Source organism: Melitaea cinxia, chromosome 3, assembly GCF_905220565.1.
Source record: "Melitaea cinxia chromosome 3, ilMelCinx1.1, whole genome shotgun sequence".
In the NCBI taxonomy this organism is placed as follows: domain Eukaryota; kingdom Metazoa; phylum Arthropoda; class Insecta; order Lepidoptera; family Nymphalidae; genus Melitaea; species Melitaea cinxia.
In genome coordinates, this window is record NC_059396.1 from 7,630,599 (window position 1) to 7,645,395 (window position 14,797).

General features: G+C 31.1%; 2 protein-coding genes across 2 annotated transcripts; both read right to left on the reverse strand.

Moving 5' to 3' along the window:
- Nucleotides 1-7,232: 7,232 nt before the first annotated feature.
- Nucleotides 7,233-8,401, reverse strand: LOC123669745 (uncharacterized protein K02A2.6-like). The gene is made up of 2 exons (XM_045603336.1): nt 7,780-8,401; nt 7,233-7,338 (listed from the first exon to the last, which is right to left on the reverse strand). The coding sequence occupies exons 1-2, from the start codon at nt 8,399-8,401 to the stop codon at nt 7,322-7,324; spliced, it is 639 nt and encodes a 212-aa protein (XP_045459292.1). The 3' UTR covers nt 7,233-7,321.
- LOC123669368 lies at nt 7,655-9,922 on the reverse strand. The gene is made up of 2 exons (XM_045602975.1): nt 8,578-9,922; nt 7,655-8,293 (listed from the first exon to the last, which is right to left on the reverse strand). Exon 1 carries the CDS (start codon nt 9,662-9,664, stop codon nt 8,798-8,800), a length of 867 nt encoding a protein of 288 aa, XP_045458931.1. The 5' UTR covers nt 9,665-9,922; the 3' UTR covers nt 7,655-8,293; nt 8,578-8,797.
- Between the last annotated feature and the right edge of the window lie 4,875 nt (nt 9,923-14,797).

Here is a 14,797-nt window from a genome sequence, read left to right on the forward strand (position 1 = left end):
ACATGTAGGTACCTTTTGAAATACTCTACTCACGTTAAACCGTTAGCCCTTTTTTTAAGAAAGTTAAGACTTTAATAAACTTTAAACTATTAGTGTCACGTAAATCTTCCGATTTATATCGAAAATAAACATAGATGAAATTAAGTGACAAGTATTAAAAATGAAGTAATAACGTATACATAACATACGAGCACCACTTAAACATTTATCGTGCGTGGTTAAGTTTGCCTTATTATTATTTTACCATTAAAAATAATATAAGTCTATACACCATATTTTTAAGGTCCTAACGCAACAGCAACTTATAAAAGTCACTGCGCTAACACAAAATAAAAAACGCTAGTGATGTTATAACTCTGCTATATTTAGGTCAAAATCGGACAGAAGGTGCAACATTAAGAGTAGGGTAAAACCGGGATAGATGCCTCACTTTTTGAAATAGCCACCTAATTTTAAAAATATGATTTTTATACGAATAATTTTTATTAATGTAGCTAGCTCAATCCTTTATGTTGAATTATGACTATTTTTTTTTCAACCTAGCCAATGCAGATTAAGCAGAAATTAGCTTTTCGTGAACCCTTTTTTTGAGGATAGATGCCTACCTATATGGATAGTTGCCTCACCATGAAAATAGTGAGGAGGATAGATGCCCTATAAACCGTGTAAACGAAAAACCAAAAACCAAATGTTAGGTTAGGCTACTCCTAAAACATCGATTGTCTCCAAGAAACATGGGCCATAGCAATAAAAAATTTTTTGTATTTTTTTATATCTTTTAATTGTTATAATTAGAATATAATTTTTATATCACACAGATTACTATATATATATATATATATATATATATATATATATATATATATATATATATATATATATATATATAAATTTAATTAAATTTTACAAGCATTTATTCAACAAAAGAATAAATTCTTAATTGTTGGTCTATAATATTCATATCAAGTGTCAACATGCACATTGCACAATCATACTTTCTCATCGAAAGCTGACTGTAGGTTTTCTATAGTCCAAGAACATACTCGAGCTCGTATTCCTTCCTCTCTTTTATATTTTTGTGGCATAGTTCTGCTAGAATCAGTAAAACATCCAAACATAAATATACGTAAATACATAAAAAATGTAACAGACAGAAAAAAAAATTTAAACATATAAACTTACTCTGTATATGGTGAATGAAGGGATAGATGGCACCAATGGCACCTATACCTCAAAAAATCAGGGCAACTATCCTTTGTGATTGGGATAGATGCCCAGGTATTTTGTAAATAAATTATAAACAAACTAGCATCTATTTACAACTACATGCAGACTCAATGACCCAGTATATAGCCGTGATAAAAAATATAATGGAATTTATTACTATTTATAAAATTATACAACCTTAAATACTAACCTTTAAAACTTTGACGTGTTTGTAAATTGCGCCATGGAGACAATTACACACACGAGTCAAACGCGTACTTGCCACACGAATGTCTGTGGATATCTGAGGTACGGGGTGACTTCGACTCCTACTTATGCGATTAATTTTTATTTGTGAGTTCGGGATGTTAGGTTTTTAGAACATGAGGCATCTATCCCACTGCGGCATCTCTCCCGGTTTTACCATATATTACAACAAGCACTTCAATACATAGTTTCCTTAGGAATGTTTCTAGGGGTGACCGAGGGATGCCCAACATAAAAGACAAGTCCTACTGCACACTACGTTACGTTTATGTATAATTTGTTAAGATGTTCACACTTGGTTTATAAAAAAATATATAATTCAACAAAAGGATAAATTTCATTTGCAAATATAAATGGTAGTTGAACCACACGCGCGTCATGAGCCGAGCAGGCCGGCGGGCGGTCTTTGTCTTTAGTTGCCCTTTTGTCAGCATTTTCAATTAATATGTCATAGTTTCAATTCTGAAAAAAACATATCGACTCATATTTATAAATGGAACACTGGCGCATATGTCAACATTAAATGCAAATAAAAAATATACAGTGTTTTCAAATTAATAGTTTTCTTGTATTTTATTTAATCGAAAGCGATATTCAAATATTGTATTGCTTATATTATTGAGTTTATTGAATATTCAGAACTAGCTTTTTGTTGTTTATTTATCCTCGAATAATATTAGAGTAGTATTAATTAGTAATTTGGTAAGTTACTAATTAATATTTACTAGACATCATAATTAATAAATATTAGTACATTCTACTAATACGTCGTTTGTTCACATAGCAACTGTGTATAGATTTGTTGTAATTAATATTATTTATTTATTGACATTATGATATTTGTTCAATAGTCAAGCAAATAACTATTCTTAATACAGATGTATGTTTAACAAAATTAATAAGATTATTAGCCGAAATTTTCATATACTGTGGTCATGTTCATTAAAGACCTTTACCTTTTGAAATACTATTTTTAACCGACATAAAAAAAATTAAGTTTACAAGTAAATTGGATTTATTTTAATGCGGGACAGCTCATAACTTTTTTACTGGGTGTATCGATTTCGATCTTTTTATTTTTATTTTTTGAAACCTAATGCTGGTTGTGTGGTTCTATTTTAATTTTATCCAGGTCTAAGAAGTAATTTTTGAGTTATTCCTGATACTGTGGATTGAACTGTACCCATTTTATCTGAGAAAAACTAAATTATGTGTAATCAACAATCGTTTTTAAATTCTGTTAACTTTTATTAACTTCAATTTTGAATTATTGCTTAGTCGGATATTAATAAATTTATTTAATTTTTTTTTAGTAATTTCGAAACGTCAGAGACAACTAGCTTGTCATAAGTATATTTATACAAACAGAGCTTTCTACATTGACTGATACTGCTATAAATGTTATAAAGACGAAAACTTTTGTTGGTGGATGGACAGAATAATATATTTATATGTTACACATTAACACTAAAACCGCTTGAATTATTTGTGATAGAACTTGGTACGTAGACAGTTTAAGGTTCGGTTCGGTTCATTATCGTATAAAATATATGTTTAAATCCTGACGTTCGTAAAACATTAGACACAGCCAGCCACACATTAAAATTTATTGTCTGCTTCAACTTCAAAATAGAAATAAACTATAACTATCTTATACTTAATAATAGGTAAGCAATTATAATACACAATTCGTCAAAATACACAGATGGTTCTAGTAAAGCTAGTTATATAAGGAACTCTAGCTAAGCACTTTTCAAGTTGATATTTAAACGAATGTTTTGGGATAGTACTAGTATGTTTATTATGTTAACATGGCCCACACACATAAGGTATTTTCTTTTCTACTATCTGTACCCGCTCTTACAGTACATTGCTCGCTCATTGTCCGCTTTCATGTGTAATTCATAGCAGCTGGGCGACGCATTCCAAATGTAATTCACAAGCGAACTTCTAAACAATGTTTACTGTTGATATTAGGGACTAAACCTTAATAATTAAAAACTATTATACTTTAATTAATCAACCATCATTTAAGTTTTCTCTTACAGTCGTGTCACAAGTAGCTCAGACAATCATTAATATTTTATTGACAGTTTTATGAACCTATAAAATTAAAAATAATAATAAAGTCTTCATCCTAGTTCTGAAGTACGGAATCACAAATGCGCAGACCAAAACAAACTTAAGTATAGCCAATGCAAATGTTTGTCATGATTGAACCCGTGGATATTGGGTGAACTTTCATCGTATAATATTAGAAGATGTGAACGATAGGCTAGTAATTAAACATTATAATAGCGTTGAAGAAGTAGAACTGCGCCCAAGATCCTTTATAAAAAGAATAAACTAAAGGGGGTGAAAATATGAAATCAATTTGAACGGACTTTCCATTAATAAAGGAACTCGAGAAGGAGGAACGGCGTGTCTTTTCTAATTAGAAGTCGCGAATCGAATTTTCAATGTCGTCCCCCCGTAGCGCCACTAATGGTGAACTGAAATAAAAGTTTATACTTACTGTGCGTGGGTTCTTTTCTGATGAATATTTATACATTCCCTCTTTACGGTATTCACCTCAAAGTCGACACTGGCTGAAGTTTTTAGGGATATACTTTTTTATAAATTAAATTTACTTGACATTTTGTCTCATTCTAAAAGTTATGTTATTTGGTTTAAATGAATTATTTTGTACTTATTATTTTTGCGTCACTCAAGTTTAATTTATTAAATTCGGCTAATTTTATATTGAATGTTATTTATGTTATAAAATGTAGTGTCTGCTTTTGACTATAGTGACACAGTTCTGTATTCTACGTGTAAGCCAGAGAGAAAAAAATATTGTCTGTCTGTAATTGTATTGCAATGGGGTTTAGAAAGCTCTTTTGTGATGATTTACTAACTAATGTTTTTTTTTTTTTATGTTGGGTAAGAAGCGGTTGTTCGTGAGTTTTCCGAAATAAAGAATTCTAGATCACGTCCAGTGGGATTTTCAATGTTTTATTCCAATGGCCAGTTGACACGTCTTTGTTGTAAACCGAAACCATCTAAGATGATTTATAGATTGCCATTCTGTGATGAAGACACCGGGGTCAATGAAAATAACGGAAAGCTGCAAATGATATTGTTTTTATAATAAAAGAAAACGAATGCCGTTGATCAGATGTACTTATCGACGTCATATAGTCACAAAACAAACATATGGCAAATGGCGGTATCCTAAATATGGCATTTCCGCATTTGTTAACATCTATAGATATTACTGTCAAAATATGATATCAAACAATGGAAAACCACCAAGTCAAAAAAAATATTTGAAAAGGTTGGGTTATGAACTATATCGCCTAGGATGAAAAAGAGGTTAGGTACACCAACTTTGAATCGGAATTTGCTACATATTATAACAGTACTCACTGGAACATCTTCTGAAAATATAAGTGATGAACCGGAAGTCAAGAAATATCTAAATTGCTCTGGATGTTTATATAAAAAAAGAGAATAACGAAGTCGAAAGGTCACAAAATACAAAAAGCACTTTGTGCCGAACACAAGTTTGTTGTCTGCCAATTATTTTATTAGTTTCAAAAATATACATACATATAAGACTTAATCTAAACTTTAAAAAGATAATATACATATATATTCTCGTAACAATTAAAATTTGTTAAGAAAAATATTATTGTTCCTTTTTGCGAAAGGGTCTCATAATTTTTCTTGAAATTACTATTTCAAGTTGATTTTTATTATTTAATTAAGACTTTTAAAAATCTTGTCATATAAAATCAAAACACTAAAATATCAATTCACAATCACATGTATTTTTATTTAAAATATTTTTTTTTACTATACACGTAAAATCGCCATATAATTTGTATATATACAGTTCCAAATAAAGTTTGTATTCAAAGGTTAAATAAGCATACGATCATGTAACCCACGACAGTGAATGAGGATCACTGCGGCACGAAATAATTTGTTAAGTGACTAATAAGACAGAGGATTAGTAGGCGTCGAGGGATGTCAGGACAAACTTCCAATAAGCCGCCACCTTCCGGTACATCGAGACTCGCTTTACAAGAGTAATGATGCTTAATTTTAATGACGCGTCGCGACCAGAGTCACCCGCGACGCCCGCCCGTCGCTAGAGCCAGCCCTCGCACGTGACTCGACTCTGCAACTATCTTTCATATTAGAAGACTCTGCCACGACCGAAAGTCTGACGATAAATTTAGTTATTACTTGTGAAAATAGACGGAAGGAGATCGCTAACTTGTCCTCGTGAGAAGATAATGGTTCATTCTGAGGGATGTTTTAGTCGCTTTACGAAAAAGGTCTCGTTAAAAGCCCCTTTATGTGAAGAGTTCGAGACTGTGTGGAATATGTTCCAGAGTCATTTTTCGTTTAGGATTTCTTTTTAAGATATCGAAAAGTTCCATTTATATAATCCTGCAACGTATACGTTTTAACGGATCTAATCTATAGATATAGCCTTAAGTTATATGTAAATTTAAATTACACCAAATTTCCCATAATATCTGTGAACTAATATTTGTTGATTCCATTTCCATTTTCAGTACAATGTTGATTTATTTAACCAAATAGTCTCAGTATTCGCATTGAATCGTATCGATGTATCAAATGAGACAGTAACGCAATCCGAAGAGGAATGTTTGTGTGCCGACAGGGTTGTACAAATTAAAGATATCCGCGGGCAGTTGCGTAACCGTTGACCCATCTAGCCATCGGCTATTATGCCGAAATGAATATTGTTTACAAATGCACCGCATCCATCATCAAACTGTTTGTTGACGCGACTGAATGGATACGTCATTTTGTTTGCACTTTATTTATATTTCGTCGTGTTATCAGCCGAGTGGTATTTTATTGACAGATACTATGTGCTGAATTGTAAACCAAAAACAAAATTATTAATCATAAAATTTAATTATTTTTGCTGTAACACTGTAAAGATCTTTTTACACATAAATGTGGTAATTGCAAAAAAAAATAATTCAAAAAAAAAAAACAATGCAAATACTTTTTTTACCTAAACTACTATACTACTACTATACTACTACTTTAATACCTACGGAATATGAAAGATAAAGATGTTAAAGACAAACTGTACGAATTGAGCAAAATCACCAATTGCACAAATAATCCACTAGAGTAGAGCAATTGGTGTATTGTTGATGGATTAATAAAAACTTATTTATATTAATGTACAACTTTATTAATTAATCCTTATGAGCTAATTACATGTCTCTTGTCTATTGCGATATAGGTAATGAATATGTCGGACAACACTTACGCTGCGTTCAGGACAGCGTAAGGCTGCGTTCGCTACATCTTTCCCCTTTTTAAAAAATTTTTTTTTTTATAAACTTATTAACTGTATCCAACTTTTCTTCCCCTTTTACAAAAGAAAATATATATGTATACTTTTTTATTACATAAATGACAAATCTAATTATTTTTTACTACAATACAAGAGAGAAAAAAAAAATATATAAAAAAAATTAAAACAATATTATTATAGCTCCCAATTTCTATTGATCACCATTAATATGTCAATCAATAATGTGATTATTGATTGACATGTTGATTGTATGTGTATTTACACTCAACAAAGATCTAATTAGGTACTTACTTATTACTAATTACAGAAAAGAAAAAACAAAAACTGATTATAATTGACACTGCCCCAAATTTTTTTTTTTTTTTTTTTTTTTTTTACTTAATTAAAGTTTTATATGATACATTTCTTTCATGTTACATTTTTTATTATACACAACACAATATGTACTTATATCTAAATTTTTATATGAGGAAACCTTGTAACCATTCACTCGACTTATTCTGAAGCATCACATTGAATAACTATGGGTAATTTACTGTTAAAGCTTTGTAAAACAGGCGCTTTAGTGATAAAATTTTTTATATCTATAAATGATTTTTCATGAATCTCGGTCCATAACCACTCTACTTCTTTTTTTAATAATTCTCTTAACGGGGATATAATATTAGCTAAATTTGGTACAAATTTGCGCAAATAATTGACCATTCCTAAGAAAATTTGTAGCATTTTTTTATTTTCCGGACTTTTAATACTTACTATCGACTTGATTCTGTCTGGGTCTATTTTAATGCCTTCTTCAGAGAACACATGTCCAAAATATTTTACTTCTTTAAGTTTATATTGAAATTTATTTTTATTAAACTTTACATTACATTTTCTAGCACGTTCAAAAACCTGAGCCAAAATGACATCATTTTCTGCTTCTGACTTAGAGGCAATTAACAAATCATCACAATAAACTATCACACCTGGTATGTCGCCAAATGCTTTCTCGCTATAGCGTTGAAAAACTTCCGGTGCTACTGATACTCCGAATGGTAATCTTAAAAACTTATATGTTCCAAAAGGTGTACTAAAAGTGCATAAATCCGATGAGGAATCAGTTAACTTTATATTATAAAAACCATCAGACAAGTCTAAAACTGAGAACACTGACTTATTTGTTAATTTTGTAATAATTTCCTCATATGTGGGTATCAAATAATGTTCTCTTACAAGTACTTTATTAAGGTCTTTAGGATCCAAACATATTCGTAATGACTTATCTTTTTTTTCTATTATTACCAAATTGCTAACAAAGCTTTTAGGATGAGCTACCTTTTTAATGATTTGGTGATCCTCCAGAGTTTTTAGCTTGTCTTCTAAACGAGATCTTAGAGCCTGAGGGACTCGTCGAGGTGGCTTCACCACTGGCACTGTGCCAGTTTGTATATGCAGCTCCAAGGCTTCCTCAAATTGACCCACTCCCTGAAATAAGTCAATATTGTTGCTTATTAATATGTTTTTATGTTTTTCATCAGGTGAAATGATGCTCTTAATATTATTAATATCTTGTAACGTGGTGCAGACAGACATGTTTTTATTTGAGCTTATATTTATTTCCTCATTGGAACAGCTACTATTAATATTATTAAGCATTAGCATTTCTATTAACGAACTTAGGCCCAAAATAGGTTTTACATTTTCTTTTAATATTACAAACTCTGTTTTATATATTTTGTTTTTATTATACACATTTAATACTGTTTTACCTAATGGGTTTAACTGGCTGCCCCCAAAAACTTCTAATTTTATTTTAGTCTCAGACCAATAAGGATTTTCATCATCGACTATGTTTTTCAGATCACACAAGGACAATACATTACACTGAGCCCCTGTGTCACACTTAAACCTAATTTTTTTATTTTCTACGGGTAATATCACTGACCACTCTTTAATTTTATTAATATTTAATGAATGCACTTTAGCTAGTCATAGATCATTCTCATTGTTACCGTTTGACTTATTGTCAACGTCAATAGACTGGACTAATTTCTTTTTAAATTTACACCCCACACTGAAGTGGTTAGGTTTTTTACAGAACGAACATGTTTTGCCATAGGCTGGGCATGACCTAAGGCCATGTTGAGTATTACATTTTAAACATTTATAAACGTTATTTTTATACTTATCTTGGTTAACTGTATTTAACTTGTTGAAATGCATCTTTCGACCACCTGCACCGCCTGGCTTGCTCTGCACCGCATCAACCGCCACGGATGACCTCGACATCAGCTTTACATGTTGCTCCGATAGTTCAGACGACCTGCAGATGTCTACCGCTTTTTCCAGCGTTAAATCTTTTACTTCTAGTAGCCTTTGCTGCAATTTTTTCTCGTGTAATCCAATCACAATTTTATCCCGCAGAATTCTACTTTCCAATTTTTCGTAATTACATTTCCTTATTAACTTGGTAACATCTGAATAAAAACAATCAAATGGCTCGCCAGCTTCTTGAACCCGCATGTTGAATCGAAATGTATCTAAGACCTCATTTTGCTTCGGAATGAAATAGTCATCAAAAGCCACAATAATATCTTCATATTTAGAGGTTTCTGACTTTTTTAAAATATTGAAGTAGAGGTCTTGAGCTTGATATCCGACGCAATTCAATAAAATGGCCGCCTTTCGTGTTTCCGCGAGTCTGTCATAACCTGCCGCTGTTAAAAATATTTTAAAACTCTGCTTGAATCTAATCCATTGTGGACAGAGATTTTCAATCACATCCATCTTTAGTGGTGGCGGTGGTCTATATTCAATGCCCGACATATTAATTTTTTCATGTTCCGCTTCGGCCATTTGTCACCCGATTCCTCGTGTTGCTTATAAAGTATGTCTGTTGCTTATAAATTTTGTTGAACTTTTCTTGCTTCGTGGTTCTTGTACGACTGCGCCATGTATTGTTGATGGATTAATAAAAACTTATTTATATTAATGTACAACTTTATTAATTAATCCTTATGAGCTAATTACATGTCTCTTGTCTATTGCGATATAGGTAATGAATATGTCGGACAACACTTACGCTGCGTTCAGGACAGCGTAAGGCTGCGTTCGCTACAATTGGTATCTTTTCAGAATAAAAAATATGAAATGTATTATTAATTAAAAAAAAAAAATAATGCCAACGTCTATAATTAAAAAAGGAATAATGCCAACATATACAATAAATACACATAAAAATTCTATACAATTTTTTGTTCAGCAATAATGTACTGGAGAAAAATACACTTTAAGACATATTACTAGAATGTCATTAGTTTCATTACAAGCAATGGCAGACTTAGGATTCTTCAATTTTATAAGATTCAAGAAATTATTTACAACGATGATTAAAAAAAAAAAGAAATAACTTTCTTAAAATGTTACAAATGTCATTATAAAAATACGTGATATTTGCATTATGAAGACAATCCCACATGTTTATCTGAAAGATTTAGTATGTAAATTACTGTCATTTAAACCACGTGTATTTATTATTTTAAACAATTTTATACCAACCACCAAATACCAACATAATATCGATAGAGTAATTTTTATTTTTCAAGATTAAAATGTGTGTATATCTTTTAATTAGTTATAAAACTTTTTAAATCATTTTTAACAGTATTTTAAATACGTAAGAACAAAAAAATTTTTACTGTGATTTTGATTTATATTGCAATAGGTTTATATACGAATACTTATATGAAACTAACAAAAAATAGAAGAGTTGATATCAATTTCAGTATTGACAAAGATGTCGGAGTTCAGATGAATATTGGATTTCCCTCCTCCACATGAAAACAAAAATAACCAAATTTGATTGATTTGTTATTCTATGAAGCTGGGTGAATGATTTTAGGACCTTTATTTACTTTGTGTTCAATAACTCTTAAGATATTTATAAAATTTATTTTACATAAGTACTTCTGACCTCACTTGTATAATAATAATAGACATAAAAATAAAACATAAGTATTGTTTCAAGAAAAATTGTTACTACTTGTACTTAATTGTATAATACTTTAATGCGCTTTACTTCACGAACGTTAATTAGTTTATTTTGCTTATATGCTCTTCAGCTTTTTACGTTTCCCACGGCCATTTTGTATTTGAATAATTTTCAAGATAATTGGTGCCACATTTATATTGTAAAAATAATAATCTAGAATTGTTCCAGATTATTCAATTAATATGTATAATTAGGACAGTATTACCATTAAATAGCCATTGCGATTAAATGCAAAGATTATTTTAAATAATATAACGAATGAATTTAACAGCGACCGAAAGTTGGTTCATCATCTTCTTATGTAAGCTATTTTAAAGAAAGCGTCGAGAACGCGGCAATAAACGAGCAACACGGCGGCAGGTAACAATATTTCCCACGCCAACAAATTGAATAAACACATCAGCGCCTTAAACGACGAAAAGACAAGTCCAATAACGTTGGGCCCCGAACGATAAATATTCTCCTATACGGCGTCGACTTACACGCTCTACGTGTTTACCCTATCTAAGTTCCTCTACTAGGACGCCTGTTTAATGTATTATTTTTGCGGTAATACAATATTTAATAGATGTAAGAGATGAAACTGTTAGCAATATTTTATTTATTATATCACTATATTTTGCGAAACGTTCATGTTACATCAACAAGGGCGTTTCAAGACTAATTGTACTATTAAGAGGCTTAATTAATGTTTTACCTTTATTTTAAAGTATAATAAATAGTAAATTTTCAACTATGTAACGATAAATATAAAAGGAGGTAATATTTATTAGTGTGTTTTTAACTGCGAAAGATATTTGACTTTTTTTCAGTAACGTTTTCAAAAGCCACTCGTTACAGACTAACACAAAATATTAATAGTCTCTACTTGAATAACAAGCCAAGAGTTTCATTATTTTATCATATTTTCAAACTGTTACTCATTCTTCTTATTGGACCAAAACATTTACATTACGATAATATATTAAGTAATTTGATGTCGACAGACTTGCTGACAAAGACGAAGTAATGCTAAATTTTTCACATTGGTAGTCACTGACATCGTACATATGTCGGTGCGTGAATTCCTCTTAAGGTCACGTATGGCTCCCTCTAATACAATTTGTTCGGAGACGTGCGTCCTCCGCGGAATGCAAAGCGAGCACCACTTCATAACACACGGGACGATTATAGGCAATTTGTTGTCTAAACGTGTGAGACGTTAAAATTATTTACGTGCCGTGTTTGACAGAATATACTGTACCGCCGCACTCGCCTTTAAATTAAGTTACAATGCATAACTTTATTTAAACTTATCGTCGCAGGAAGCTGTTTTTACACTTGTACAATGAAGAAGTATAAATTTCAGTTTATAAAAATGGAACCGTACCTTATTCTTAAAAATTAATATGAAGTTAGATCTTGAGTAAGCTTATAAAGTTTTTAACACAAGTAGTAATAAGAATATCAAATATTAGTCTGAAAATAAAACTAAAACGAAGCCATGTAGAAACGAAAAATTAATTTAACGTATCGCAATATGTATGGACGGGGTTTGCTTACCCGATGTTTACATTGATATTACACTCGAATTATTAAGTCTTGGCGGCGTGTACCCCGCAAAGCAAACACATGAATAATGGCCGTGAATATAGTAAACTACAAACACGATATGCACAGTCCAGGGATTATCGGAATTTATGTGGCACGTATGTGACGCACCTCCGCTTGTTTCAAATAGGGGCCGTCGGCTCGAAGAAAAATATTGTGGTCGGAGAGCTTAAATATTGATGGATTTATGAACGCTCTTAAAATTATGACAGGCTGAGCCACCGGCAACTTTATTGAATCTTATCCTGCGGCTGAATTTATTGGGAACTGTATCAAGTTTGGGGGAGAATCATTTTGTTCGGCGTAATAGGTACACCTTGTTTTCCGAATGTGGCTTGTTATTTTTTATACATAAGAAATGTTACACTCGTGGGCTGTTACGAGGTATATTTTATTTTATTATCTAACTTCTAAATAAATTCATCTAGTTTGTTCGTTTATCAGAAAAAAAAAATCAAATGGTATGAACCATTCAGATCGAACATAGATATCCAATTGGCTATTTCACGCGTGAAAATCAGAAGTGACGTATAAAGCATGATATGCCGCGTAAAGGTTTTATTTTTAAATGCCTCTAGTGTTGTTTTATGAAAGTTTTTATTTAGGTAGAGGCTAAATAAATATTTTGAAAATTTCGAACAGCAATATACCATTGAACATAATGTTATTGTAAGTCACAAAAACGTATAAAGACTAATATAATGCTACCGGAAACTGAATAAAGACTAAAGATATTTTTTTATTCTGTGTTGTGCTCATTGTGTGTGATCCGTTTTAAATAAAAAAAAAAAAATTGACTTATTTACTATTATTAAAAAGAGTTAAATTGTGTTGGCTACTTTTGTTTGAATTGTTACATTTAATTTATTTTAATCAGAAATAATTATTTAGATATAGAATCTATTTTTATTTACTGGAAATGAATAACTTAATAACCAAAATCAGTTCGTAGGTAAATATGAGGCGATTGAGCATTCAAAGCCAGAATAACATATGCTTCATCAAATTCATCTCGATTTCATCAAAAATTTATCTTGTACTCCAGGCGTAAAGGAAAACGTCACGCAGCACAGTCACGCGTGCACAGCAATGTGACGGATTAAGCTTCTATCCTTCTTCTTCAGAGGAGATGAATTCTCTAAAGGCGGTTATATTGTATCAGTTTGAAGATATAATATTCTTTTATCTGACCAATATAATGCGTAATTTTATTTTACTTTGTATATACTAAAGATATTAACGTATAACGTTCAATATGTATTTTGATTGACGTGATTAATTTTTAACGTGTAACTTTTTAAAAGTATTTTGGTCAATAAATTAGTTAAAAATATAATATCGATAAAACATTTGTTTAATTATGTTTGGAAAACCATTACCTGTGTATCGAAATTGATCACGTTAATGTTAACGCATTTGACAATACACGTTAACGTGTAGCTGACCATACTAAGCCCCGACAAATTTATGGCTGTCCAGATGCGATAGCGGCCCTCGGTGATATAACAAAATTCACAAATACAAAATAAGCGATACTTCAATACGTTTAAAAGCCTTTTTCGAGTCGAAGCTATTGAAACCACAGCAACAACGACTCGAGCCAGCCATTGTACATTCATACGTCTTACGAAGTTGAAAAGAAAATATTTTCTGAAGCAGTACGTCCAAACTAAATCATTTGAAGCAAGAATATAAGTTGCGAGTAACAGACAGATGGCGCAAGTTGAGGTGCAAATAAAGTTTGAGTGGAAAAACTTATTCCTATTCCGCAAATCTTGAGTGTGCCCCGAGTCTGTACCCCCGGGATACCTTTAACAATTTGTAAGTTATTTATTGCTGCCGAGAAATATCATTAACCCCTTTAAAATTTACCTCTTTCGTAAAACAGGTACTTAATAGGTTTTTCTCAAAGATTGCTCAACGAAAAAGTTTTAAGTTTAAATTAATTGATAATCATCTCTCGGCTCAGCTCTCTATCAGCATGTTTCATCTATAAAACTAAATTATATATATTATTTTAAACTAAGCATACTTTGTACTTTGTGATAAAACCATTCCCTTAAAAATGAAATCAGCCATTTCCATACATAATATGTAAAACGCTGTCTCGTGGACGTGTATTTTGAAAATACATTGTATTTTTTTTTTTTTTTGTAAAAATATTAATAGTATTAAAAAATTAACTTACAACTATTACGAAAGAAAAACGATACCTCGTGTTTATTAAAAGTAATAATGTCTACTTTAGAAATACTCGTTGAAAGTTTTGAAATAATTTATTACAAATCTTAATAATTTCATAGTCATCGTGAAGTTTGCTCGTTTCGAAGAAAGTTTGTCGGGTTATA

What these genes read in the sequence shown, in the direction of transcription:
- LOC123669745 (XM_045603336.1), bottom strand. Translation starts at nt 8,401, where the DNA reads ATGTCTGTCTGCACCACGTTACAAGATATTAATAATATTAAGAGCATC.
- LOC123669368 (XM_045602975.1), bottom strand. Translation starts at nt 9,664, where the DNA reads ATGGCCGAAGCGGAACATGAAAAAATTAATATGTCGGGCATTGAATAT.